Raw genomic sequence first — 27136 nt, forward strand, 5'->3', positions numbered from 1 at the left:
TCTGTCCCGTCTGTTCTCAGGGCCTCCCACACCGGGGCTGGGGCAGGTCTCCCACTTTATGGTCAGGAAAACCAAGGCCCAGAGAGGCTATGAGGCTGCGGCTGTGGTAGAGCCCCGAGGGTGGAGGGGGTGTTCTGTGGATCATCAACGGTGGCTGCCAAGTGACATGGAGAAGTGAGGGAGGGATCAGGGCAGAGTCTTGGAGGGGAGGGACCAGGGATGGGCTGTCACACTGTCCCACTTCATGGCTTCATGGCCGAGGCCAGAGAAGGCAGGGGCCCGAGTTGCCCCCGCCCCAGGAACCAGGTGCTGTGTCCCAGAGGGGCTAAGAGTTACAGTGGGAGGGGGATTAGGAGGTCGTTGGTGCCCTTGAAAGCTGAGCCTGTGGCCTGCTCTGGGAATGGGTATCTGACCCCTCTGCGGCCTCCACGATCCGGAGAAAATCCTCGAGGCCGAGTTAATACCAAGACCAATTTTTATTTCAACAAAGTTAATTCTCAACAATGTGATACTGAGGGAGAGGGATTTTCCCGCTGCAGGGGGAAGAAAGCTGGGGTCCTGACACAGCGCCGCCCCTCCCCCTCCCCCAGCTGTCCCCACTGCCAGGAAGGGGACGGAGCAGTTCAGGCTGCTCCTCTGGGGGTGACCCCACCCCCCAGTTCTGCTTCATCAGGCCTGCAGGCCCCATGGCTGCCCCCTGGGCCCATTGCCCTCCCTTCTTCCCTTCCAGGACCTACGACGGGTAAGGAGATGGCCAAACCCAGCACTTCTCTCATCTCCTCAGTGAGGGCTGTGTCCAGCCCCTGTCTATGACCTGGGAGTCCCGGGCAGTAGGGGCCCAGGAAGGTTTGCTGAAGAACACATGAGCCAGTGTCCTTTGGGTCACACAAACCTAGTGAACCCCCAATCACGGTCTGCGGGGCTGACCACACATCCTGCTGCTTCCAAGGGTGTGGCCCAGGGTGCTTGCTCTGGGGCTGTGGGAGAGGAGCAGGGTGCCCTCCATCTCTGCGCATCTCCAGGAGCCCCTAGGGGAGAGGAAGGAGGGGCTAGGGCTGAGAGGGGCTCCAGCGACCTCACTGGCCCCCAGCTGAGCTGGGCATCTGGAAGCTGCTCTCTGGCCTGATAATCGATGGTCTGAGGTCCTTAGCGGCTGTGGGAGGGTCGGGAGCTCTGTCAGAAATTCCTCCTGACAATGACCACATGCACTCACTGGCTGCCCAGCCTTCCCGGCTCCTCCCGCCTTCAACTGAGGCGCCCATCACTCTATTCAACAAGGGAGTGGTTGCTCGGGGCATGGCCTCAACGCAAACTCCAGTCCGTGCCCAGTGCCTGCAGGCCCTCGTGTCAGAACCGTAGAATCTCCTTGGTGGCACAGCCAAGAGAGGTGAGGCCCTCGAAGGTGGGGGCAGTGGTGACACTCTCCGGAGGGCAGAGGCATTCTAGCGGAGGGACTAGTGCATACAAAGTTTAGAGGTACGTTGGGCTGCTCTGGGCTGCCCACACTGGCCCCAGGCTTCACACTGAGGGTACTGCCCAAAGGCAGGGGTTGGGGCCCAAAGGCACCCTACAACAGGCCAAAGTCAAACCAGATGGGCTGGGGGCCCCATGGGGCAGGCGGGCCATTCGTCACCGTTATCTGCCTCGCCGCCGAAATCACAAACACATTTTTAAGTGAAGGACTGGCTGCCACCGGCCTTCGGACCCTGATGCCGCCCAGCTGTGGCCACACTGGGTGGGGGTTAGGGTTGGGGGAGGGTTTAGAGATGGAGTGAGGGGACCGGCAAGCAGAGGCCTGAAGGAGGAGTGCCTGCTGCACCCGACATGTCCCCCAAGGCTGCCCTGGAGGCTGAGCCAGTGCCAAGCCTCACACTGATATCTGCAGCGCCCCCTGCTTGGACCACTCCACGCCTGGGGGGCAGGAATCGGGGAGTTCCCCTGAGCTCTTCCCTGGGTGCCCATGGCTCCTGCCTTTTCCCCAGAGACTTGGCCTCACAGGTTCACCCTCTGACCCACACATTAACATCAGGGCTGCCTAAGAGGACAGAGAGACTCCAAGTGGGGAATATGCCTTCTGCATGGTGCTGGTGGTTCAGTGGTCATTTCACGGAATGGGGCTGGGGGGCAAGACCCAGAGAGACAAAGATAGAAATAAGGACAAGCGATAAAGAGAGACAGAGATGGGAGAGTAAGCCTAGTACCTGTCACCAGAGACCCACCCTAGGTGTCATACGAAGCGAGCTGAGCTTCAGTGGCATGCCGTCTCACTCTTGCTGTGGGAGGCTCTGTGACGACCCGTCCTCTAGGGCATGCAGGTGAGGGTGGGGCTAGGCTCTGTCTGGCTATCATTCTGGGAGCCAAAAGCAGGTCCTGCCCGGCACCCTGGACCCCCGGGCAGGCCCATGGGGGTGGGGGGCGCCGAGAGAAATGGCCTGTGACGGGGGTAGGAGTCCCGGGCGGGAAAGCAAACAGTGTCAGCGGCTAATGAGCGGGAACCGGGCCTGGGGCCGGGGGCCTGGGGAGGGGCACAGCCATCGCTCATCCTGACAGGCGGGCAGTGAGGGGGGCCAGGGACAAGAGATGGAGGGGAGCATGAGAGCCGACAGAGGGTCCCCTGGAGACCCGACCCTGCACACAGACATACAGAAGGACAGAGGAGAGGCAGTCAAGACCCTGCCCCCCTACCCCATGCCCTGGCTGGCTCCCATCCCCAGCTGTGATCTCGGGGGACCTGACTCCAGCATCTCCCCTGTCGGACCTGGCTGGTCACCCCTCCCCGCTGAAGACTTTGCAGGACAAATGAGACCGTCCAGGAAGTGGGGGCTGAGTCTGGGACCCCCATATTGCACACTGGGAAGCAGGAATCTGGGGTCTTGAGGCCTTGCAGCTCCTTGGTCCTCAGTTTCCCCATTTTTACAAGGCACAAGAGAGGAAGCGAGCTCTGAGGGGCCCTCCTTGCCCTGACTTTCCACCATCACCACTTCTCCCCTGTGTGCAGCCCCCGCTGTCCTCAACATTCTACCCCTTCTAGAAAGTCCTCTCCAAAACCTCGATGCCTCTGATAGGCTCAGTAGCAATGGGTGGGCTGACTCTACGCCTGAGAGAAGGGGCCCTTCCGGTCCTGTACATTAAAGCTGCTGCCCCAGTTCATAGGTGGGAAGACTGAGGTACAGCATGGGGAAGGTAGGTGGATGGTTTGGACATCAGGCTGAGCTCTTGGGCTCCATGCCTCTGGCAGGTTAGAAGACCCTGAATCCCAGCCCTGGCCAAAGCAGAGATGACCCAGTATTTTGGCTTTTCATTTGCCCTGAGCACCCTGAAATTTCAGGGTTTCAGAGCAGGCGAGACCTCGGGAGCCCTCCTGGGTCCCTCTTGGCCCAGCCTAGGCCCCGTGACAGCCCGGCTGGCCCAGGGGCCTGTAGGTGCCTGCCTGTGGGGTGTCCAGGCCTCTGTCCTGCCTTAGCTGAGAGGGAGGGGCAGCCATAAATTCACACCGCCAGCCGCCCGCGGGATAAATGTGTCATCGACTGTACAATTTACGAGCACACCCCTGGCCCAAAAGGCAGTGAAAACAAGCCTCTGTGTACACATGGCGCGGCAGGCAGGAACCGGTGGCTGCCGGGGGCATGCAGGGCATGGCGGGCCAGCAGGACACGCGTGCGTACACAGGAGGTGTGAAGCCATGTACGCGCTCACGGGGGTGTGGGCAAATGGACAAGCTCAAACAGGGCATATATCTGAGATATACAGGCAGTGGTGAGATTACATACATTCACACATCAGAAGGTGGCACATCATGCTAGGGACACTCAATGGACATGCTACTAAGAAGCATGCATGGTTAGCCTCGTGAGGAATCAGACTCAGGAAAGACAGGAAGGCTCTCCAAATGCTTGTGTGTGCATGAACATGTACATGTGTATGTATGGATGTGCATGCGTACAAGCGTGTATAGGCATGCATGTGTAGATATGCAGGTGTGTGTATGGGTGTTCGTACACGAGTGTTTGTACATTTGTGCATTGTGCACATTGTGTATGTGCATGTGAGTTTGTATATTTGTGTGAATCTGGGTGCGGGGTCTTCCCCATCCCCAAACAGCCCATGAGGAGGGTCATGGCAGAGGGGACTAGGGCCGCTGCTCAGGGGCCACTGTACCACCTGGCCCAAGGAGGACACAGGTGAGTGTGTTGGGAGACGAGGATGTGCAGGAATGGGGTGGGTGGCGGTACTTCACTCCTGTTCGGGTCTCACCTAATTTGAGGTTTGACTGTCTCAGTGGCCCTGTCAGTCCAGCTACTGAATACACCCCAGACACCTTGCTGAGGGAGTGAGGTCATAACTCAGAATCATCCTGCTGCCAAGCCTGCAGACTGTCATGCCCATTGTCCACCTTGTCCACCAGGACCCTGTGGGATATTTCTAAGCTCAAGGCTCTACTAGTGCCAATCTCAGTTACTTGCTGGGATCCAACCAGTGACAGGAGCCCAAGCCTGAGAATGCATGGTCCAGGGAACACTGCAGGTAGGTTCCTGGAAGCCTCAGGGAGGACTGGGAGGACTCTGGGAGAACCTGAGGAAGATTGAAAGGACTTGGGGGGAGGATCTTGGAGGACTCAGGAAGGATTCAGGGAGGACTCAGTGGGCTCACAGTAGCATCCTTGAAGTCTGGCAGAGAACTGGGAACTTTGTGGAATAGAAGCTGCAGGTCAGCCTTAGCTGTCAATACTATTCCATTGATGGTCTGGGGACACATTCATGCTCCGGCCACTCCTTCTGCTGGCCTTGCCATAAGAGGCTCAGGAGTGTAGTCACCTGGGAGGATTCTGGTGGCATCAGATGTCCAGCCCAAGGAGAAGAGGCTGACTGATGTCCCAGACATCATTATGGCAGAATCATGGCACCCCCAAATAAGAAAAGGCAGCATCACTGACTCCCACACTAAGGACCCACAGAGCAGACACCTGGAGAGCTGAGCAAAAACCTCCAAGACCAGAGACCCTCACACCAGACACCCCAAGACTAGGGACCCCTACATCAAACATTCCCATAGGAGGGGCCCACGGAGAAGAGACATGCAGAGCAGGGACTCCAGATGATGGCCCTGCAGCAGAGAGACCCACAGCACAGGGACCGCCTCCAGGGACTCCCAGAGCAAAGGGGGTGGGCGAGGCATTTACTGCCAAGAGAGACCCAGGGCTCCCACAGGTCTGACTCCCTTTTCCCACAAAGAAAGCTGATGGTCTCCTGCACCCGCCTCAATATGGACATTTCGAAATGGTACAGCCATGGGCTCCCACCCTGCTCTGGGTCTGTGCTGCTGGTGCTCTTTCAGGCCCCCAGGCTGCGCTCCTGCAGGAAGGCAGGGCAGCCCCAGCTCTGCAAGCACCTTCAGTGGGCACACAGGGGCACAGGCGGACATGCTGAGACAGGCAGCTGTCAGGGGTACCTGCCCCTCCCCAACCCTGCCTAGACAGAAGCCCTTTCCTCAGTCTCTGCAAAGACTAGATGGAATTCTTCAAGAGCATCTTTAAATAAACAAAGTATAGAGAAAAGCAAACTCCCAAATACAAATCACATCAAAACAGATTTCCATGCAGACACACGGCAGAGCTTGGCCTTCGGTCCCCACACAGGGACCTCCTCGAAGCTCCTCCCAAGCCTGTGTACTCATCCTTCCCCAGGGGCACAACGGCCCAGGCTACACCCTGGGACCCTCGCCCTACCTATCGGGAGCCCCAGCCCCAGGCTGCAGCCTCACTTTTGAGGGTGGGTATGTCAGGCCTGTCCACACACCTGGACAAGAGAAGTGGCTGCCATGGGGACCCTCTATTTCTCCTGGGATCTATACTCCCACACTCCAGGGGTGTCCATTAGGCAAAGCTTGAAGAATCCTCTCCAGTCCCTCCCACTTCTGAAGGTTCCTTTACACCACTGGGGGGGACAGTGACCTCATGGGGATGGCCCCAATGAACTGTGTGACTGGCACAGAGGCAGAGAGCAGCACCAGAGCAGGTGGGGAGGGCGAGGCAGGCTGGTGCCTCCCTTCCCCCACCCCTCGCCACACGAGGGTCTGTCTGGCCCAGAGCCTTTCAATTTGTCTGACATGCTTAAACAAGGCAAGATGAGCTTCCAAGGGACACTGGTAGTAGGGAGCTGGCCAGTTCCCTTGGACTAGCTCTGTCCGGAGGAATGGAGGGAGGGGACCTATACCCCCCACTCATGCAGCCAAAGGCCTTCAGGAAGGGGACTGCATACTGGTGGGAACAACAATAATAGAGAATGAATGAATGATTAAATAAATAATGGCTGCTCCTGCCACTTGGGTCCCCTTTTGCCTTTTCACCCCTATAGGCTAAGCCTAGTATACCTGCCAGCCCCTGTCTCCTCCCTGGAGAGGTGTGTCCTGACAGCACGGTGCTGCTCCCTCAGTCCGGACATCCCCAGGAGGCCTTCCCTCTGGACACACCAGGTCAGTGCTTTTGATGTCCCAGAGGTAAGAGCAACTCAGGTTTGTTCTGAGGGTCAAGGGGACCGTCCACATGACGAGGCCCAGGCCAGCCAACCGGACACTAAGTGCCTCTCTCAGGCACAGAATTCTAAGAGCTCCAAAGACTTTCAAGAAAAGAAAGCCCACTCCTCACTCCCACTATTCTTTGACACAAGCCACAGAAGGTTTCACGGTGGACATCGTGCATTTCTTTGTGTACAGGTGGCCTTATCTCTACCTCATGAGTCCTGAGGGGTTTTCTGTAGGACAGCCCCCTAGGGCAGGGATCGCTGAGGCTGGCCTGACTGCGATTGGGGTTCTGGACAGTAAGGGTGCTGAGCACTCCCCACAGGTCCTGGGAGCACTCCTGTGGGCTCTTAAGCCTCACACACCAAGTACTGTTTCCCCAGGGGGTGCTCACACTTGTGGTAGGGGCCCCATCTGGCTCATCTCTCAGTACTCTTTGTTTAGCTGGCCTCAGCACCCTGGGGGTGGTGGTGACAGGAAGGTAGGTCAGAAGGAGAGAAAGAGAGAGATTGGCCTTTCCCCTGAGGCAGAGTGGACCCCTGAGAAGGCTTCACTGGGCAAGACCACTGACCTCCAGTTCCTGCCAGGCCCGTCCACAGGTCTGAGGACAGGACATTTCCCTGCAGACATTTCCTGTCTGCATACAGAGAAGATGAGCGTGGCAAGAGTGTGCATCCAGTGTAGACAGCACTGGGTGTAGACAGCTCTGGGTATGTGACTATGTTGGGGAAAAAGAGAGGTTGGGGCCAGGGGATGCCCCAAGGGCTATTTAAGGAGGGAGGGACACAGCTTAGGCCAGGCCCAGTCACCAGTACCAGTGACCCCAAAGACTCCCTCAGCTTGGGGGGAGTGGGGGGAGAGCCCCCTGCTGATTTATGGTCCTCCTGGGTTGACAGGAGTTAGCCTGCTAAGGCCTTGCTCCCTCCCTCCTCCTCCTCCTCTCTGTTAGGGGTTGGCCAGGGTGGGGTGGCTCTCAGCTGGTTTCCAGATGGTCCTGGTGGAGAGGGCACCTGGGGGTGGGAGGCCAGACACCCTGAGCAAAGGGACCTGGCCCCTTTCAGCCAGCCAGCCATAGTTGCCTTGTCGCTCTCTGTGGTTGTCTCCCTGTCTCTAGGCCTGTCTCTGTCTCAGGCTGTCTCTGCGGGTGCAGCCCCCCTTCTCCATGGCGGCCTGGGTGGGTGGGGGTGGGAGTTGGTGATTTATCACCCGCTGCCTGTCTTCCCTCGGAAACGTCAGGGGTGGGCGCAGACTGTGCGGTGAGCTATGGGCCCCTAGGGCTCCACCACCCACCCTAATGTTGTTGCTCTGTCTGGGCGGCGAGTGCAACACGCTCCCCCCCCCCACAACATGGCCAGGGGTTTGGTCCCCCAGACCTTCCCAGAGCCTAGTGCACACGGGACCCACTCAAGTCTCCACTCAGCTCCCTACCCAGGCTCCCCTTCACCTCCCCAGGTTGCAGAGGGCCCACGGAGGGCCTCTACCTCCCTCTCCTGACCCCCAGGTTGCTAGAGAGGTGGCAGAGCCTCTGTTCTACTCCCCCAGGGAGCCTGCTCTAGGCCTCCTACAGGACATCCTTGATGGAAGGGGCTGAAGCCAGCCCCTCACTGCCGCCTCCTTGCGCGTCTAGCAGCCGCTCTGCCCTGCCCCCACTGCGGTGCACACAGCAGGGGCTTAATAAGTGTTTTCGAAGCAAACAGGCGTCGGGAGGGCGGAGGGCACACCTGGGCTAACCCCACCCAGCCCCGCCCGACGGAAGAGGCTTCTTATCTTCCCGGTTGACGGGCTGTCAGCAAGCCGGGAAGGGAAGGGGAGGGACGGAGGGGCCCGCACACCCTCCCCGCCTGCCAGCGGCCCTCTGCACACCCCTCCCCGCCCCTACGGTGGGGGTGCCACCTGCCTGCCCCTCTCGGCTATCCACCGCCCGCCAGCCTGGGCAAGTCTCCATCTCCTGGCCTCTGCTTCTCCGCGGACTCGGGCTGTCTCCACCCAGTGCCCACCTCGCCGCCCGCGCCCCTGCCGGCGTTTCTGCAGACCGCGAGCGCCCTCTGGTGCCTTCCAGGGGTCATGAGGGGAGGACCGGACGGGGCACCGAGGACACAGAGGCTCCCACGGGAGGTCACGGCTGTGTCTTCCTTGTGAATGCTGTCTGGCTCTGCGAGGGCTCGCTCTATCCAACCCTTTGACCGCTCACTCGCTAGCTAGCTGCGTGCAGACCTGGGATATGGCTTAAACCCCGGGCTTATTTAAGTGGCACAGGCTTGGACAGTGTCCTGATCCACGTGTAGGGCCAGAGCAAGGCTGGGAAACTCCCTGCGGAGGACACGCCTTAATGGGGCCTTGAATAATGAGGACGTAGTTACAGCAGGAAGGGACTGGCATGGGCAAAGATTCAGAGCTACACTGGCCCCGTGGGGGAGGGTAGCCAAGGCTGGACCTTGACAGAAGCTGGAGGGTCCTGGGAGCCCAGGGAGGATGGGGAGAAAGAGGTGTTGTCAGAAGACCCTTGAACTATAGAGCAAGGGAGCGTGGGAGCTGGAGGTGAGGGGAACCGGGCAGGGCTTTTGAGTGGACCCCCACCTGTTCCCATCTAGAAGGAGTCTGAGGCCATAGAGGCGACCAGCCTCTCAGTGAGGAAGGGGCCCTGGAACAGGTGTGTTGTCCATGAGATGGAAGACAATGCTGGGGGGAGGGGCACGGTAGGTTCCTGGTCTGGGGGAAGGAGTCTACACTCCCCCCCCCTCTAAACAGGGCCATTCAGGGGCGCTGAGCTGGGACGGTCCACTTCCCCACATTCCTTGGAGGCCGAGGCCCCAGGGTCGGTGAATGGAGGGTCAGCTCAGGGTCAGCATTGGGATTGGGGGCTCCCAGGCAGCTTAGAGGTCAGTCAATGAAGCCAGGTCGGCACCCCACTGTGGTCAGTACCTTGTCAGGAGCAAGTCTAAATCATAGAGAGCTGGCAAGAGGGGAAGGGTGATCCTGGCAGAGCCATGGGGTTGAGCTGCCCCATACACTAGTGAGTGGGAAGTTCTTTTTTAGGTCTGACCATACTGTAATGTCAGCCTCTCTCCTCCATCTTTTCCCTCCGGGCCCCTATGTCCACCCTCTCATCTGGGCTCTGGCCTGGGAGCCCCCAAGCCTGTGGGCACTGAGCAGTAGAGCTGGGCTCCTGCTGACCACTCACCACAGCTCCTGCTGGGGCCTCGTCCCACAATCCAGGGGGGCCTTCTTTTAGTTGGGGTCACTTCGAACCCCCAGGCCACTTTCTCCTGGGCCCTATATTTGTCCCCTGAGGGCCTCAGTGAGGAGGAGAAAGGAGGTCCCAGGGGCCTGGTCTCAGCCACAGAGGAAGCTCTGGGCCCAGCAGGGGACCCCTCTGTGGGATCTGGTTTCCTCCTCTGGAAAGTAAGGGGGATATTCCTTTCCTACACTGTGTTGGAACTGAGTTCAGGAAGTTGCCTGTGTACCTTACTGTGGTGACGACTATCACCTCTAACCCCACCAGGGGATCTAGGGGTGTTGGGCCACCGCTGGGGACAGCAGTGTGGCAGTTCATTTGTATAAAGAGGCCACCATCTCTGATGTGATAAGGCTGGAGGGACGGCCGGATGCCCTGCACCTGCCCACAAAGGCGGGGGTGGCTCCTGCCTCACGTCCCACCAGCAGCCCTGAGATAGCATCGGCCTGACCGGAGGGCCATCTGTCTTGTCCCACAAAGGCCAGGACAAAGGCCATGTCAGCGGCAGCCTCCCCGACCCGGTCATTGGGGGCCGGGGCCTTCCTGTGCCAAGCAGCCAAGGCCCAGGCCTGAGGCTCTGTCAGGGTTCTGTTTGGGGTCCATGGAGAACAGCCTTCATTATTCATAGGGCCAGCCAGGTGCAGGCCACACCTGGGGTTGGAGCGGGATCCCAGTAGTAAGGAAACGTTGGCCTTTTCCTTGAGGCCCCTGGGGGGCCATTAGCAGCCTGTGTTGCACTGGAGCACCCACAGAGGAGTCCCTAGACCCGGTGGACAGTCCAGGATCAGGGGCGATTGAAGCCTCTGAGAAGTCCCTGGCTGGTCTGCAGTCAGAGGCATCTTTCTGCAGCAAGTGGTGGCAAGGGGAGGAAATAATTCCAGAGATCCTGCAAGCCCATGGTGCCCACTCACCCCTGCAGGGACTGTCCATGGACCCCACCTCACATGGCTTCAGCCCCCACCCCACCTGCCCTACAGAGCTTTTCACTAGATGCTCAAGGAGTTCCAGATGGGCCTCCAGACTGTCCTCGCCATCCCCAATCCATCCCGACTGCCTTGAAAGCTGCCTGCATGGCATAGTCACTGCCATCGGGGAAACTTTACTCTCTGAACTGTCCTCAGAGGCCCCCCACTGACCGCCAGACATGGCCATTCAGAGCATCCTCCTCTCACGATGACTGTCATGAAATGTCCTCACTGTTCCCACACTGTCTTCACTGTCCCTACAGTGTGTCTTTACTGTCCCCATATTATCCTCGCTCTCCTATAGTCTCCTTGCTGTCCCCAGTGTCCTCACTGCCTCGTGTCCTTGCTTTCCCGTGTTCTTGCTGTCCCTACAATGTCCTTGCTGTCCACTGTCTTGTGTCCTCAGTGTCCTCACTGTCTCCATCGTTCTCACTGCCCTATAATGTCCTCAATGTCCCATATTCTCACTCTTCACAGTGTCTTCACTGTGCCAGAATCCTCACTACCCTACGGTGTTCTCACTGTCCCCACAGGGTCCTCACTGTCCACACTGTTCTCACTGTCCCGTCTTCACTGTCCACAGTATCCTCAATGTTCCCAGTGTCCTCACTGCCCCACGCAATCCTCACTGTCCACAGTGCCTTCTGTCCTAGTGTCCTCTTCCCCGCTGTGTTCTCACTGCCCTCAAAGTGTCCTCACTGTCCCCACACTGTCCTTGCTGTCCAGTTTTCTCACTGACCCACACTGTTCTCAATGTCCTCTGTGTCTTACTCTTCAGTGTCTTCACTGTCCCCAAAGTGTCCTGGCTGTCTTCACGGTGTCCTCCCTCTCCAGTGTCCTTGCTGTCCTCACGGTGGTCTTGCTGTCTCCACAGTGTCCTTGCTGTTCACATGCTGTCCTCAGTGTCCCCACAGTGTCCTTACTTCCCTGTGTTCCTCACTACCCTATAGTGTATCACTGCCCTTTAGGTTATTCTCTGCCTTCTCACTTGAACTGCTGTGAGAGTCAGTGGCTGAGAAGCGTTTACTCGCTGACCTCGTTAGTTTTGGAAGTTATTTGGGGGTGTACGAAGATGTGATGTGTCCCCTTAAACTGCCTCCCGGGGCTTTTACTGCGGTTTAGAGAGGAGGGTGTCCAGGTGAAGCACGGTGTAGAGACGGGTCAGATCAGGAGATGGGTTTATTCCACACCGGAGTTGGGAGCAGGAGACTCCGAAGGGTCTGGGCTGCAGTTGGCCCCACTGGACCTGCCTAAGCGTCCAGGGAGGGAGCTGGCTGCGCTAGCGGGTGGGTGTGCAGCCGTCGGGCCCCCATGGACCCGGGTCTGCAGGAGGTGGCGGGCCTGGGAGATGGTGCTTGGGCGGAGGAGAGCCGGTCCAGGTAAGGGCGAGGGCTCCTCAGGGCAGGGTCCTGTCAAGCTGACAGGCCCGCGTCGCTCAGCGCCAGTCCGTTCTTCTCAGGACTCGCCGGCTCCGGGCGGCTCCGCCACCAGCGGGGCTGTCAGAAACAGACCGCGGGCGGTGCGGCCGCGCAGCCTCCGCAGGCGGCGCAGCAGCAGCACCAGCAGCAGTGCGTGCAGCATCCCGAGGCCGAGCAGCACGAGCTGTGCCACCAGCGACCCCCAGCAGAGCGCACCGGGCGAGCAGGCGGCTTGCAGCTCGTCCTCTGCCAGGTAGAGCAGTAGGCGGCCGCGCAGCGCTGGGGGCGCGGCGCAGCGCAGGTCACGGTAGAGCGCGCGCTCCGGCCGGCCAGCCAGCCAGGCGCGCAGCGGCACCAGGTGGCAGTCGCAGCGCCAGGGGTTGGCGCCCAGGTGCGCAGCGCGCAGCAGGGGCAGCGCGTCCAGCAGCCCCGGCGGTAGGGCTGTCAGATTGTTGCCTGTCAGCACCAGTTCGGTCGTGTCTGGTGGGAAGGCGGCTGGCAGCGAGGCCCTCGTCAGCCCGCGGCGTCCGCAGTCCACGCGCGTCCCGGCGCAGTGACACGGTGCGGGGCAGCCCGAGGCCGGGCGGCTCGGCGGCGCGAGCAGCAAGAGCAACAGGCTCAGCGCCCCGCGCGGCCCTGGAAGGGAAGGGCCGCGGTGAGCCCGGCAGCCTGCAGGGCACGGGGGTGAGGGGGTCCCTCAGCACTCGGAGCGCCAGGCCTGCTCTCGCCTCGGAGGCCTGGGCTCCCCATTGTCCGCAAACCTCGCCACCCCCACTACCCCGCACACTGGCTGGAAGTCCCCTCGAAGCCTAAACTAAATCTCTCCCTTCTGCAGCCGAAAAGACCGGAGCGCCTCCCAACTGGACTCTGTTCACGGAGCGGCCCGGCCTGGCCCGCCACAGACTCACCGGAGCCCATGGCGAGAGGATGGCGGCCCGGCTTGCTCTGGAGCGGGAGGCGTTGGCCGGAGAACCAGGCGAAAGGCCACTCCGCCTTTTCCAGGCCCCGCGCTCCGGGGTACACCGACCACAGCGCAGCCGCCCCGCCAGAAATAACCCCAAGCCTGCCCGGACAGGCGCTGCGGCCGCAGATAGAATTATCACCAGGGCCCGCGCCGCCCGCACTTCCGCTCCCACTCGCTCCTAGGGCCACAAGTAGCACTCAGACACCTGCTGCGACGTTTACCAACATTGTTCTGTCACCAGGACAGGACACGGCATTCACAACTGAATTGGAAAATGGGGCTTGGGGAAGGGTTCATGCCAGTGGAGGGATGGAGGTGGAGCAAGGGCTAGGGAACTCAGGGCAACAGTGCTGCTGGGGAGAAGGGACCTCCAGTGCCAGACAGGGAATGCAGTCTAGGCCTGGGGTTTGCCAGGGCATGGCCAACCGCACTGCTCCTGGAGCTCTCCAAAGGCGACAGCCCTGGGGGTGGGGCGGGGCCTATCACAGGCATCCCAGCCACAGGCATCCCAGCCCCAGCCGACCTTGCCTATAGCCAGCTGGCTTTCTTAGGTCTGGAGCCTTAGTGTTTCTGCAGCCCCACGTGCCTGCTGACCTACTGGTGAGGAAGGAAGACAGAACCTGGCCCACGTCCACACAACGTGAGGTCTCAGCATATGTTGGGCGGCCAGCAGGAGCAGGGAAGATGGGCTCCTAAGTCCACGCTGCAGCACTGGGGTAGGGGAATAGGTCCAAGACCCTGGGGATCTGCTCCCCTATTCTGCCTTGGTTTACAGGCCTGCCTGAGTAGGGACTAGAGTCTGAGTATGACCTCCTGTATGACTTGGAGAGATCTCAAAAGTCACAGCTCAACCTAGTTCCTGCTCCCCCAAGGCCAGAGGGGGCTTCATTGTGGGGGCTGTTGCCCAGGCCCCATGGAAGGAGATACAAATGAGAGGAGGGGCTGATGCTGAGAATAAATTAGGATTGGCTGGGGGTTGTGACCCTGAGTCTCTGGGTCAGGTCAGGAACAGTCTGGGTCTAGGCCATTCTGGGATCGGGGTTGCATCCAGGCCTGTCGGAGATCCAGATGAATCCAGGGTCAAGTCCAGGCTGGTCAGGGTCCAGGGGTGGGAAGGGCCAGCCCAGAAACTGGCAGTATATCCATGGCAGTGGTGGGGCTGAGGTGGGGTCACTGGTCCTGCATTTGCTGCTTCATCTTCTGCAGCATCTCCTGCATGCGCCTCAGCTGGGGTTGGGGGGCAGGAACAATGGAGGGTAGGGTGAGAAATGAGATGAAAGCGGCCTAGCATGATTTCCACCCATCCCCCAGCCCCTACTCCTCCCCTGCCACTTTACCAACCTCCTCATCCTTCATCCTGATGAGCTTCTCTGTCTCAGCGTCAGGGGTGGGGAGTGGCAGGATGGGGATGGGGCTCTCCATGCGGCTGTCCTGGGTCAATTTGCTGCAGGGTGGTAGACAAGAGGGACAATGCTGCTGACCTTTTCCACTGTCGAGGCTGCCCACCTGAGCTCCCACACCTTTGGGCTGGCTCTGGGGAGACAAGGTGCTGGGAAGCCGATCTGGGGACTGGGGCGAGGTTCGAGTTTGGGTGGACAGCCAGGACCACATTTGGTTATGGAAACATGGCTGGAGCACGAGATGCAGGTCCAGGTTTGGGGCAGGCAGGGTGGTATACCTGGTCATCTGCTGGATGCAGTGCGCACGGTAGTTCTCATAGTGCACGTCGCAAGTCACGTCCTTGAGATCATGCATGTGTGTGCGGATGAGCATGTTGCGCAGCTTCACGAAGTCGCAGTGTGCCTGGTTCTCCACTGCAGGGCAAGAAAAGGTGGTGGGTGGGGCCCTGGCCCAGGGGAGCCCTCCTACCCCTCATGCCCATGCCCCATGCTTGGACTCACCCTCTACGATGCCCCAGGGGTACAGTCGCCCCCGGACCCGCTGTCCCTTGGCCTCCACCACCGTGTTGCTGCCAATAACCGCGAAGGGTGCACTCTCCTGGGGATGAGTAGGTATAAGAGCTTGCACCCAGTTAGTGTGGGTTAGTGGTTGGAGAGCGGCATGGGCACTCAGCTCCTGGCCAGCCAGCCCCCTCCAACAATACTGTCAATGATCTCTCCCCAAAGACATCCTGGTGTCACCCCACTTCTGGCCTCTCTGCTATAGGCTGAGGCCAGAGCTGGTGCAGCTTACACCCTAAGGCCTCTGACCGGCTGAGCCCATGCCTCCTAGTGATGCCCCTGCTGACTCTGGTTGGGGCCAAGGGCCTGTCTGACCCTGCTCCTTGCCTGGTGGCCACCTGTCCCCTGGCTTGGGCTTGGTCCTAATCACTCTAGCTGCTGGGGCACCCAAAGCTACCCTCACCCTCTGGAGCCTTTTGGGTCCTGGCAAGTGCTCCATGACTCGCTAAACACATGGGGCCCAAATACACAATCTAGGCAGGGACATGGGCAACCCTAGCCCTCTCGAGCTAGGCGAAGGGGCTCTACTGCTCAGAGTAAAGACCCCTAGCTCCAACAGGTCAGACCTGGGCCCTCAGCCCTCTTCCAAGCCCCATGTGAACTAGCCTCCAGCTCCCTACCCCCCCACTGGGCTGCATGCTCACCTTCAGTTCCCGATCCTGCTGCTTGAAGTCTTCGTCCTCGTCCGAGTCACACTCAGGGAACTGGTACACGTGAATCCCAAACTTGTCAATCTCCTCCCGGATCTGTGGTGGGGCAGGGCTGTCAGAGTCAGGGCTGGCCAGGTCCCCTGGGCCAGGTTTGGTGGTGCCCGGGGTCAGCACACCTGATGCTCTTAGCCCGAGTCCTGAGCCAGGCCCTACTGCAACGCAGGCTCACCCGCTCCTTCAGCTTCCGGATCTCGCCAGGGACCAGACAGTCAGCTTTGGCAATGAGGGGCACGATGTTCACCTTCTCGTGCAGAGCCTTCATGAAACCCACGTCCACTGGTCGGAGCCTGGAGGGGCAGCTGCGGTGGTGAGGGGCTGGTAGGGGTGACAGTGGGGCAGGGAGCGGGTAGGGGGAAGGCTCAGGGAGGGGGTGTCTGTGGAGGCATGGGTGGGGCTCGGCTCCACGGAGGTGGATGGCCCCTAACCCCAGGACAGTCACGCACCCGTGCCCGAAGGGAGAGATGAAGTACAGGCAGCAATGCACCCGGTTGTCCTGGATGTTCTTGCGGTTGAGGCCACTCTCATCGCGGAAATACTGCTCAAACTGCTGGTCCACGTAGTCAGTGATAGGCTTCCAGCTGTGGGCACGGGGTGCATGAGGTGGGCTGTGAGGGTGGCCCACCAGCCCCAGGGGTCTTGGTTGGCTTGAGCAGGGACTGTGCCCCAGCCAGGCCTTCCTCACCACTCAGAGTTGTTGACAGCGTCCCCGAAGCCTGGAGTATCCACAATGGTGAGCTTCAGCTTGACACCCTTCTCTTCTATGTCCACCGTGTGCTTCAGGATCTCGACCGTCTGGCTGATGCGCTCTTCAGGAAAGGGGATGTCGCTTGGAGGGGCCTCCCTGACCCTTACCCCCCACCTTGGGCAGTCAGAACCAGGACCCTGTTCTCATCCATCCTAGTGTTTTGGCCCTGGCCACAAGGCCTATGGTCTGGGCCATTCCTCCTGGACCCTGGACAGGAGAACCATGCTGTGGGGAGAGAGGAATGGGGCTGAACCTGGAAGGGCACCCATTGAGGGGTCACACATGAGGGAATGGTGAACCAGTGCCAGGGCAGTGACAGGTCCACTTACCCTCGGCGCTGAGCAGCTTCCGGTCCTTGTACAGGTCGGTCAGGAAGAGGCTGTGGACCAGTGTAGACTTCCCCAAGCCCGACTCACCTACCCACAGATACGGTGAAGGAGTCAGGTTAGGTCTGAGGACCCCACAACAGAGGCTGGCCAGCCAGTGGCCCCAACCACCCCACCTGGGAGCTTGGCCTACTCACCTGCCACCATGAGTGTGAAATCGAAGCCCTTCTTCACTGACTTCCGATGCACCTGGTTGGGCAGTGTGGCAAAGCCCACGTACTGCTTGTCGATATCCTGGGGGCAGGGGCAGGGCTGGTCAGGGGTACGCTGGGGCTCCTGGGCAGCCCCATGCCCTGTCCCCTACCCAGCTCAAGCAAAAGTAGAGCGTTTCAATGGCAGAAAAGGGGTGAGGGCCTGTGGGCAAAGGCCTGGAGGTGGGCAAAGGCAGGTCAGGGGTTTGGCGGGTGGAGGCACCCTTGTCCCAGCTTCAGCGAGGGGCTTTGCGGGGACCCAAGACTGTGTCTATGTGTGTGTGTATATGGAGTGGGAGATGTCAGGCCTCAGCAGACACAGGCAGTGTCCTTCCTTGGGGGGTAGATAGAAGGCACAAAAATGGAGACCCTTCAGACATGCTCCTCTCTTCACAGGCGGGAGAAGCCCAGGCCTCTGTACTCACCCCTCCCTAGTGTACCAGGGGGTGGGAGGCCCCATGTGGCTCGGATCCAGCTGCGGGGGTGGCTGGCTGCGACAATGGTGGAGCAGGGGCTATTTATAGACAGCAGCGCTGAGCCTCCCCCTGCCGTTGGGGTCCCAGGCCCATCCCCTGTGGACCCTGGCCCTGCTGGCCGCTGTCACATCCCAGAGCCCTGGGACCTAGCCCCAGTGGGCGCACACACACTGACCTACATTCCACTCCCTTCTCCACACACACCTTGAGCCGCCTTTGGGCCTGGGTCCGTGGCGACAGCAGCTGCTCCACCAGGCGGTCCTGGGGTGCCGCCAGAGAATCCATCGCAGCGACCCCCCAGACCCTGACTGCACCTTGGGACCCCAGATCGGGTCAGGCCGACAGGGGCCCTGTGTCCTGAGGGACTTAGGCGCTACTCCCTCGAAGCCCTGTTCTCGCTCCCGTTTTAGGGGCACGGGAACTGAGGCCCAGAGAGGGGACGTGGACCACCCGGGGTGCCGCTGACCCCGAAGGCCGTGTGAGCCATCTCTCTGCCTCTGCGGACCCGCCCTGAGCCGCGCGGCGTCACAGCCACTGCCGGCCGCGCTCTGCACGCGAACCAGAGGCGGGGCTCCGCGCAGAGACCGCCTCGCTCGCTCTGTCGCCGGGAAACGGTCGCCTGGAAATTGGGCCGCGGGCGGAGCCACCGGAAAGCTGCCGCAGAGGGCAGGGCTGAGTACAGCACGAAGGGGACGCCGCGCAGCGAGGACAGGGAGCCCCGCTACCAGACCCGCAGCCACAATCCAGGCGTCGGGACAACAGAGGTGGAGAGGTGGGCGGGAAGGCCACTGCATCGCTCCCCACCAAAAGTGCGGCACGGCTTCCGCTCGCTGGAGGGCGCCGGAGGATGCTCCTGGGCCACAAGCGCACCCACGCGGGACCGGCTCATGCACCCCGCTCTCTCCGCGGACTCGGCGAAAACCGCCCGCGGTGTCACGGCACCCCAACTACTCAGGGACACATCCCTCCCGGCACTGCCCCCTACCCTCTGCTTGGGGCTGACCTGCTCCCTCCTCTTTGTGCGTGTGCATGTGTGTTTGTATGTTTGGGAATTCTTAACTGACGTGGCCCGCAAGACCACATGGTGGAACCGGGCAAAGGCAGGGCTCACCTTCCACGGGAATCAGAGCCCACCTCCACAGCCTGGACCTGCCCCCACCCCCAGGCCTAAGGAGACTTGGAGCAGGGAGAGGAACATGAGAGTACTAGCCGCCTACCCCGCTCTACCTCAGGAAATTTGGAAGCTGTGGCCAGCATGTCACTCCACAAACCTGACAGTCACTCACGGGCTGCGCTGCCCCATCTGTCTCTCCAGGCAGACCGTGACAGCAGAGGTGGAGGTGAATGGCATGGGCCCCTGTGGGCATTCCCTCTGAGCTTCTCCACCTGCTCTGACCAACAGAATTAGGCACATGGGGACTGGCGAGCTCCAGTCAGCTCAGCCCTAACCCCCATGTAGCCACTCTAGGGTCCACAGTGGTCTCCTGAGCCACCAAACCCTCACCATTCTCCCTAGTACCCTACCAGAATCTAAAAACGCCAGCGCCAGGTGGGCTGGAGGGGAGGTCTGGCAAGGAGCTGGGTGGGGTATGAAGAGATGTGCCCCCTAGACAGTGTGTCAGCAGGGACAGGCTGCCCCCTAACTCTCCCCCATCCGTCCCTGCTTGAAGAGCCTCTGTCCCCTTGTCTAAGCTCGTGGTACTGCTTTGGGGCCTGGAGGCTACTGGCACCTGAGGAGGAGGGGTGGGCCCACAGCTGGGAACAGGAGAGCCTTTCATCCTGGAGGAGAGTGTGGAGAGCAGAGGGAAGCCACTGGGGCCCCAGATCTCCCAGCTAGGACCCAAGGCCTTGCCCTGAAAAAGCCTCTTTACTAGCTCCAGCCCTGTATCATGCTGACCTACAGGAAGCCTCTGGGCTGAGTCCCACTCTGCCTCCACCATGGGCCCATTTTAGACATGGCCCTCAGCCCAGCACCCACCCAAAAGGCTGACATTTCAGGCCCAGGGCAGCTCCAGGAAGACAGACCTGGACCCGGGCCTCAAGCTGAGCGAGAGCCTCAGCACTCCACAGCCTGGTGTCTAACAGAGTCTGTCACTCCCAGACTGACTCAGTTTCCCCTTTGGTAAGGCATAGCCTCTGGGGAGGCCCAGGTCAGGAAGGTGAGTCTCACTCCCAGCTCCCCACATGCCTGCCCCATCATCAGACTGTGTCTAGACAGGGCCGGTGAACTCCATGAGGGAGCCTCAAGGAAGGGACCCTGCCACCCCACCCCCTTCCTCTGGTCCTGAAGCACAACAAATTTCCCTCAGGGCTTCCCAAGCCCTAGACACAGCTGCGCCCACCTCCTCCTGAAGCCTCAGACTCTCGAGGCATTTCCATTCTTAGAATCACCCGTCAGCTCTAGAAGCAGCCAACAGAGCCCCCATAACTGTCTGAGACTGGGTGGGGGTTGGTGGAGGACACACAGAAGGCCGCCAGAGCCCTCCCCACTGCCTGAGATGAGGCAGAAGCAAAGAGGGCCACCAGAGTTCTCTCACCCCCTTCCACAGCCCGTGTGGACAGGCGGAAGCTCGGTAACACCAACAATGGTAACAGTGAAGCCACAATGCTCCCTCCAGACCCGCAGGAGCCTTCCCCAAACACCTGGCTCTCTGGCCCTGCTCCTGGGGCTCCTCTGCTTATACAGTGCCCTCTCCCTCAGGTTCTAGGGGCTGAAGATGGGTGAGGCTGGCTCCCAGCTGACCTTGAATGCAGGGCAGACTCAGGCCTGCAGGGGCTCATACCTCAGCAGGAGGGGTCCCTGGGTGGTGCTGGGCAGCAACTGCCCAGCCCAGCGATTCCAAGTGCGTGCAGGCCCAGGAGAAGCCGTGGGTCTGGTCTCCCAGGCCTTTTCTCTCTCTCTCCCTCAAACAATAGCCTGACTGCACGTGTCTCTGCATCTCAGGCATTGTCTGACCCACTGGTGATGGAAAGGCAGTTCCTGGCTTGGGCTCTGTGGGGAGCCACTCACTGGCAGGGTGAGGTTGATGAGGTCCCACCCCAAGAGCCTCACTTGTCCCAAGGTGGGGTGCGTATCGGCCAGGAGATAGGCACTAGGCAGCCAGTGATTCCAGGCCCCCACCCCACCTGCTGGGCTGTACCTGGCCTGCCTGCCACACCCTGGGCTAGTACTTCAGGGTTCCACCCAGAATCTACCCCGTGTATGATCCCCCTTCACTGATGGCACCCTGGTGCCAGAGTTAGGCCCTTCTTTTCTCCCCTAAACATGGCTGTTCTCAAGCCAGTGAGGCCCCAGCAGGGTTGCTCCAGAGCTTCCAGCCCACCTGATTACCCAACCCCACCCCACTTTTGGGGTCTCCATCTCTGTTTAACCCTGACCTCATCTGGGTTTCACAGTGGGTGCCCAGGCCAGCCTCCTGTTGGGTCCTGCATTCCTGGAGGCTGGGGACCAAACCAGCCCCTTTGGGTGGCCACAAGCCTATTTATACTCACTAGGATGGAAGACCCATGCTGGGCTTGGGGATGACTCAGACCAGGCCCTGGAGGCTCCTAGTCTGGGGAAGAGACCTGGCCCACTCAAATTGGTGTGTGAGGAGAGGGGGCATAAGATGCAGAGTGGGGTAGGGTGGGCAGAGGCTCCCTTGTGGGGCTTCTAGGGTCTCTGTGCAGGCTGGTGGACACAGACCCCTCCCCCAGCCTGTGGCCTGCCATATCCAGTGGCCTCACTCAGGACCCTCAGCACACCGCCTAAAGCCAGGTCAGCACGCAGACGCTGCCTCTGGACCAGTGAGAGAGGGGCACTCGGCTTGTACCCCATCATGGGAGGGGCGCACGCCCCTGCTATGATGGTCAGAGGCCAGGCCCCCATGCCATGGCGCCCACTCCTCCTGTCTGCATTCTCAGACAGGGCAGCACTGCCCAGGCTGACAATCGGTTATCGCGACAGGGCGGGGTGACGGCCGGCGGGGGCGGGGTCGCGCCTGGGCGCTGGCGGCGTCGGTGCTACAAAGGGTGACAGCCGGCTGGCTGAGCGGCGGAGCGCACGTACCTGCTTGTCCTCTGCTGGGTCAGGGTCGGGATCCGGTCGGGGTCCGGGTCCGGGCGGGTCCAGGCCGGCGGGTGGGGGAGAAACGGAGAGACACAGTGAGAGGCGGGCGGGCGGCGGGGACAAAGGCGCGGGCGGGCGCCGAGCTCACCTGGAGTCGCCAGCTTGCTCTTGTACCGCAGGCCTGTGCTCATGGTGGCCGCCAGCCAATCGGCGCCCGCCGCGCCCACGCGCGACCTGGCGCGCGGGGGCGGGGACCCGGCGCCCACCACCAGCCTCCGCAGCCCCCACCCCCACTCCGGACTCCCGGCTACACCCTCATCTCCATCTCGGCAGGGTGCTGGGCACAGTGCCCGACCTTCTGCCTCACCTCTCCTGTGCCCCTACCCTCGCCCAGACTCTCACTCCCAACGCTCTAGCGGGCCCCCAGTCTATGCGTGGGCCTCTGACCTTGTGGCTCTTCTGTAAAACCTGCCCCCTGGGGTCTTGCTGCCTCATGCCAGCCCCTGCGTTGCAACCCTCTCTGCTCGCATACCCACATGCAGACCTGCTATGATCCTGAGAGAGATGGGATCCTGGCCTCCTCTGCTGGAGGGCAGCGAGGGGGCTGTGAAGGGAGGGCCAGGGCTTGCACCCCATTTGCATGTGAGGAAGCTGAGGCCCCAGACCTGTGCTGAGTCCAGGGAACTCACTAATGAGTCCAGAGGATGAGTGCCTGCCATCCTGTCTGTCACTGTCACCCTCCTGGTACCCTGTGCCTGGACCTCCCCAGAGTGCCCCCAGGTGGAACATCTGGAACCTTCAGTCCCTCAGAAGGGGACAGTCTGGCCTGTGGTCACCATCTTCCCAGGTAAGGATCCCTTACCTGTCGCACCCTCCACAGGCAGGAAACCCTTCTTCCTCTCCAGCCCCTCATGTGCTCCTTGCTCTCTCCACTGGCCTGTGGGCTGGGGAGGGGGGCTGGTCCTGGAGCTCCCCCATCCCTGAATCACCCATACCTAACAGAGCAGTTTGCTCGCTAAGCGTAAAAGTCATATAAGCAGCACTGTTGCTCTGCCAAGTTCTGTGAACAAAGCCCATTTCTCCACCCTTCCCAGGACTGGGAACTCCCACTTGGTCCAGACCTGTGATGAGTATGGGGACACTTCACTGCTCTAACCCCTCATCCAAACCCTCAGGGCATTTAGAATTCAGAATTCTTCATCTATATCTTACATGACACCCGAATTCTTTGTATATATCATACATTATATGATACTTCTCTGGAACCTGAGGTTGCACGTCATATTCAAATACATTAAGATTTTTGTCATGGAGCATGACTATTCAAAGGATCTGGATTAAATAAAGACCGTAATAAAGCTCTGTACAGCAGTTCAGGTCCAGCTTTGCCACAGAGTTTTGAAAACCTTTACGTTTCAGAGCTTAGGAGAATTTGGAATTGTGGATAAAGGAACGAAGACAGGAGGGGATACTTGAAAGGCCAGGCAGGACTTCTGGGCCAGCAGATTCATAGGATGCGCTTCCAGTTCTGCCAGGTGGGACATTATAAGGACTTTTTCACTTTTTCTATCCTGGACACTGCCAATGGAATGGTCCAAACAAAACCCTGAAATGGCTCTTGTCCATCAAACAGCAGGTCAGGAAGGGGTGGGAGTGGCAGGGTGTGGCCTGGACACACCACCTTTACCTACTTATAGTCTTGAAGGAAACCCTAGCTTCCCTGAGTGGGCTCTGAATCGGCTTCCTCAGCAGGCAGAGTGCTGGCTGTGATACAGAGAAGTAAATAAAACGCTCCTGGGTGGGAAAAAAAATGCTACTTTTTAATTCATAAGGAAAAGAAGTTAATGAGTGAAAAAATAAGCTACACCCAGAAAATCTGTTCAACCAACTTGTGCTACAAATAGCTTGACGATTTTCATAAAAAAACAAAAAAACTTTTAGTTAAGAAATTCTCAAGAGGCCGCATTTAGACCGTTGGTGTCTCTCCCCTCTCTGCATAGACTTGTGGGCATCCGTGTGGACACACAGGACAGAGAAGGAAGGGGTTTGTGGGGAGATGACCTCGGAGTCAACCACGGTGATGGTGACAAAAAGACTAGTGGGTGGCAGGCAACACAGGTCTTGGGGTCCAGAGGTTTGCTTCTGGTGACACACAGATATCAGGTGAAGCAAGGGACACTGATGATAAAGCTCTAGAAAATTCAGTCTATCTGAGGACGAGGCAGAGGCAGAGGCCACGCTGGGCGCAGTGAGACGCTGAGACCCCTCATAGAGGGATTGGAGGGAAGGGGCCTGCTGGTCATGCCGGCCCACAAAGGACAGACTACATCTTTGAGGAAAAGGCCACAATGAAAGGAGGCATGTCCCTTTATCTGGATAGAGGCACAACAAAGAAGAAACTTAGGTCAGCTCAAAATGCATTTAATCTACTTGAGAGAAATCTCCCTAACATGAAATGAAAACCTCGCCTGTATTCTTACATTGGGATAGTACATGGGGCCACAAACTCTGAGTGGCTAGGTACAATGACATAATCCTGGTCCAAGCACTCTGGAAGCTGGGGGTTTGACGGGCAACATTGACTGAGACGAGACTTTCTCTTTGGGACTTCAGGCACCCCAGAAGCCAGGAGCCCTGAGATATCCCTTTCTGCTCTGACTGTCCCCTGGAGAAGCCCTGGTGGCAGAAAGACCCTCCTGGTGCCTGGTGGGTTGTGGAACCCTCCCTGGAGGAATGTCAGGAAAGGCTCAAAGTAGGCTCGAGGCTGTGAGTCATATAGCCCACCCCAACTGGCTCCAAGGTGGTGCTTGGGTCCTCTAGGACAATAGTCCCCAACCTTTTTGGCACCAAGGACCAGTGCTCCTATGAGGATCTAATGCCCGATGATCTGAGATGGTGCTGAAGCAGTGATGCTAGTGCTGGGGAGCGGCTGCAAAGACAGATGAAGCTTTGCTAGCTCGCCCACCACTCATCTCCTGCTGTGCGGCCCAGTTCCTAACAGGCCACGGACCGGTATCGGTCTGCAGCAGGGGGTGGGGTGGATTGGGGACCCCCGCTCTAGGTCACTCCTGGGAATCTGTTGCCGAGTGTGTGGGACCAGTGTTTAGAGCAGGCCAAGATCAAGCTCAGTGAGGACTCAGAAGAGGACCTGCTACTTTGACCAATGGAGAGCGCTCTGCTCAGGGTCCCTCCATGGTGAGCACCCCACCCTATGCTGCCTGCTCCCCACCAGCTCTGTCAGCTTCCATATCCAGCCCCACCTGTCCTCCTCCCTCCTGCCACATTATCCTGAGCACTGCTGTGCTGTGTCCTTCTTCTGGCTTAAGGGACTACCCCAATGTCCCATGTCCCCCTCCCAAGTCCTCTGCTCCTCAGTGTGCAATGCAGGGGCTGTGGAGGGCAACATGGGTGGGATGGGGTCAAACCGTCACTCCCCTCCTGCCGGCAGATGCTGTCCTTGGCTCCCCCAGTGATCTCACACGGTAGTTCCTAGTCTGCTGCAAGGTGAGTTCAACCTTCCTCCCCAGCTCCACCAAGGGCGAGGGGAGCAGGGTCCAGAGCACTCTGTGGGGCACCTACACGGCCCTCTCTGGGGCAGGCCAGGCTCAGGCTGGGGATGGGCATTGTGCCGGGCAACCCCCAGTTAGTGGAGTCCATGAGACCAAACAGCTGAACCCAGGCCTCAGGGCCCAGGCCTTACTCCTAAAAACAGGTGTGGTGTGCGCCGGTTAGACAGCCCTGTCTGACCCTGAACTCCATTCACCAGATGGCCTGGATGCCCTCCTGACCCTGCTTTGGGGCGCTGCTGCCACGCCCTGTTCTTGCTAGTCCTGTTGTCCTGGCTCAGCCATACCTGCGAGAAGACCTGAAAGCATGTAGCACTTGAGGCTCCCAGCAGGAGGGCCGCCCTGCCCACTGGTTCACTTTCTGCCTTGCAGCTCTGTGCCTCTATGTGCCCTCTGCCTGGACCTTCTTCCCCACCCTGCTGACCCCAGGGAGCCCAGGCCTTAGGGCCTCCACAGCGTCCCCAGTCCCTCTTGGCCTGGCTGAGTGAGGCACGTGGGGCTGGGGAGCTCTGGGGCAGCTGTCCCGGAGCACACAGGGAAGTGTGTCTGCAGTGAGGGGCTACAGAGAATGCTTTTCTTGACCTCCTTTTTAGAAAATGTGCAGGGTCAGGACATACACTGGTCCCCCTCACCACTGGAGACAGGTTGATTAAAGAGCAGAGTCACAGCAGCTCTCCCTGCCAGGAGGGCACTCCCCGGCCTATTAAAGCAGCCTGTGTATTGCAGGGGACAAAGCAGGGTTCTGGGGCACAGCCTTGGGCTACATGGCATCCCCCGTTCACTGGGCAGCTGGAGAAGGGCTACAAAGGGCGCCTGTGCTCCCCGGCAGTGAGCCAGCCTGGGGATCAGGAACCCAGAGCATCGGCGGGGTGCCACTTCCCTGGTAAGGGTAAGTGTGGGGCATAGGCCTCTGGCCACAACCAATGAGACACAGTCCCCTGAAGGGCTGTGGGAAAGGACACAGAGAACAGCCCAGGGCCGGAGTGATAGGGACCCTGAGTGTTTTGTGACTCAGTATGGAATTGCTGCCTGTGAGCCCCCCAGGGCTCTCCAAAAGTATGCACTGGGGGCAGCTAGGGGGTTGGACATGACTTCTCCCAAGGTATCCTGACACCTCTGAGGCTCTCTATCCTCACTGCAGTTCTGTGATTTCATGGAAAGCCAAAGGTGGAGTTATGAAATGGTGCCAACATGGAGATTCTCCCAGAGGCATTCGCGCATATAAAAAATCCCACGGGAACACGTGCTTTCGAAAGGCCCGTGTGGGGTTGGAGCACTGGTGACCTAGATTCCGAGGCTGCCAGCCAGGCGATGTAGGGAAGCTCATACCCCTCCCTGTGACCTGCCTCTTTGCCAGGGAAAGGTTGAAGGAAGGGGTTCTAAAGGCTGGCTCTAGCTTCCCGCTGCACCCTAGCCCCCAGGTCTGCCACTTGAGGGTCAGGCCCGAGACGGATGAGGAAATCTCCCCAGAATAAACAGGACGCAGTGAGGGCCCCGGTCCCCATTGTCCAGTCACACAGGCCCTGTCCTGCCTTGGCCCTGGCACCCCATTCTGTGCATGTGGGCTGCAGGGCCCAGACAGTGGGGTGGCTGTGCAAGTGCACTGCTGGTCACACCCAAATGGGAAGGCAGCTCAGAACCCTCAGAGCTGTGTCTGTCACCTGGTTTCCAGTGACTGGCCATTCCTGGGCCAGGGCAGGGACTTGAGGTCTCAGCTCATTTCCCTTCTTCCTCCCCTCCTCACCCTTTATTCTGGCTGCAGGCTTTTGGGAATCTCTCTGCTTAATCCAGGCACACACCACCGAGGCAGGAGTCAAGGAGGTGAGGAGGCTGCCATCCCTGATGTCTGGGCAGGACCTCCCACACCCATCTCCAGGGTGAGGGCAGGGGCTCTGGTCTCTTCTCTGCTCCCAGTTGGCCTTAGTCCCCACAAGGTATTCCCTGCACACCCACCA

The 27136-nt window shown here is 59.6% G+C and overlaps 2 protein-coding genes across 4 annotated transcripts; both read right to left on the reverse strand.

The window, feature by feature from the left end:
• Positions 1 to 11898: 11898 nt before the first annotated feature.
• Positions 11899 to 13186, reverse strand: GP1BB (glycoprotein Ib platelet beta subunit). The gene is made up of 2 exons (XM_011367194.2): positions 13043 to 13186; positions 11899 to 12770 (listed from the first exon to the last, which is right to left on the reverse strand). The coding sequence occupies exons 1-2, from the start codon at positions 13050 to 13052 to the stop codon at positions 12172 to 12174; spliced, it is 609 nt and encodes a 202-aa protein (XP_011365496.1). The 5' UTR covers positions 13053 to 13186; the 3' UTR covers positions 11899 to 12171.
• A 124-nt stretch (positions 13187 to 13310) lies between these two features.
• SEPT5 (septin 5) lies at positions 13311 to 21870 on the reverse strand. 3 transcript variants are annotated; one of them, XM_011367198.2, is made up of 12 exons: positions 21764 to 21870; positions 21616 to 21626; positions 17038 to 17134; positions 16844 to 16930; positions 16452 to 16575; positions 16213 to 16347; positions 15939 to 16056; positions 15704 to 15805; positions 15000 to 15096; positions 14777 to 14912; positions 14440 to 14542; positions 13311 to 14325 (listed from the first exon to the last, which is right to left on the reverse strand). In XM_011367198.2, the coding sequence occupies exons 1-12, from the start codon at positions 21804 to 21806 to the stop codon at positions 14269 to 14271; spliced, it is 1110 nt and encodes a 369-aa protein (XP_011365500.1). In that variant the 5' UTR covers positions 21807 to 21870; the 3' UTR covers positions 13311 to 14268. The 3 variants fall into 3 exon arrangements, with proteins under 3 accessions (XP_011365500.1, XP_011365498.1, XP_011365497.1); XM_011367196.2 differs by having other exon boundaries at positions 21616 to 21629; XM_011367195.2 differs by lacking the exons at positions 21616 to 21626; positions 21764 to 21870 and adding an exon at positions 17772 to 21484.
• Positions 21871 to 27136: the final 5266 nt, after the last annotated feature.

The sequence above is a fragment of the Pteropus vampyrus genome, unplaced genomic scaffold (assembly GCF_000151845.1).
Source record: "Pteropus vampyrus isolate Shadow unplaced genomic scaffold, Pvam_2.0 Scaffold130, whole genome shotgun sequence".
In the NCBI taxonomy this organism is placed as follows: Eukaryota; Metazoa; Chordata; class Mammalia; order Chiroptera; family Pteropodidae; genus Pteropus; species Pteropus vampyrus.

What these genes read in the sequence shown, in the direction of transcription:
- SEPT5 (XM_011367195.2), bottom strand. Translation starts at nt 17,852, where the DNA reads ATGGATTCTCTGGCGGCACCCCAGGACCGCCTGGTGGAGCAGCTGCTG. An exon ending in CCCCTGGGGCATCGTAGAGG is followed by an intron (nt 14,913 to 14,999) that starts GTGAGTCCAAGC and finishes CTTGCCCTGCAG; the next exon opens with TGGAGAACCAGGCACACTGC. An exon ending in TCAGGATGAAGGATGAGGAG is followed by an intron (nt 14,326 to 14,439) that starts GTTGGTAAAGTG and finishes CCCCAACCCCAG; the next exon opens with CTGAGGCGCATGCAGGAGAT.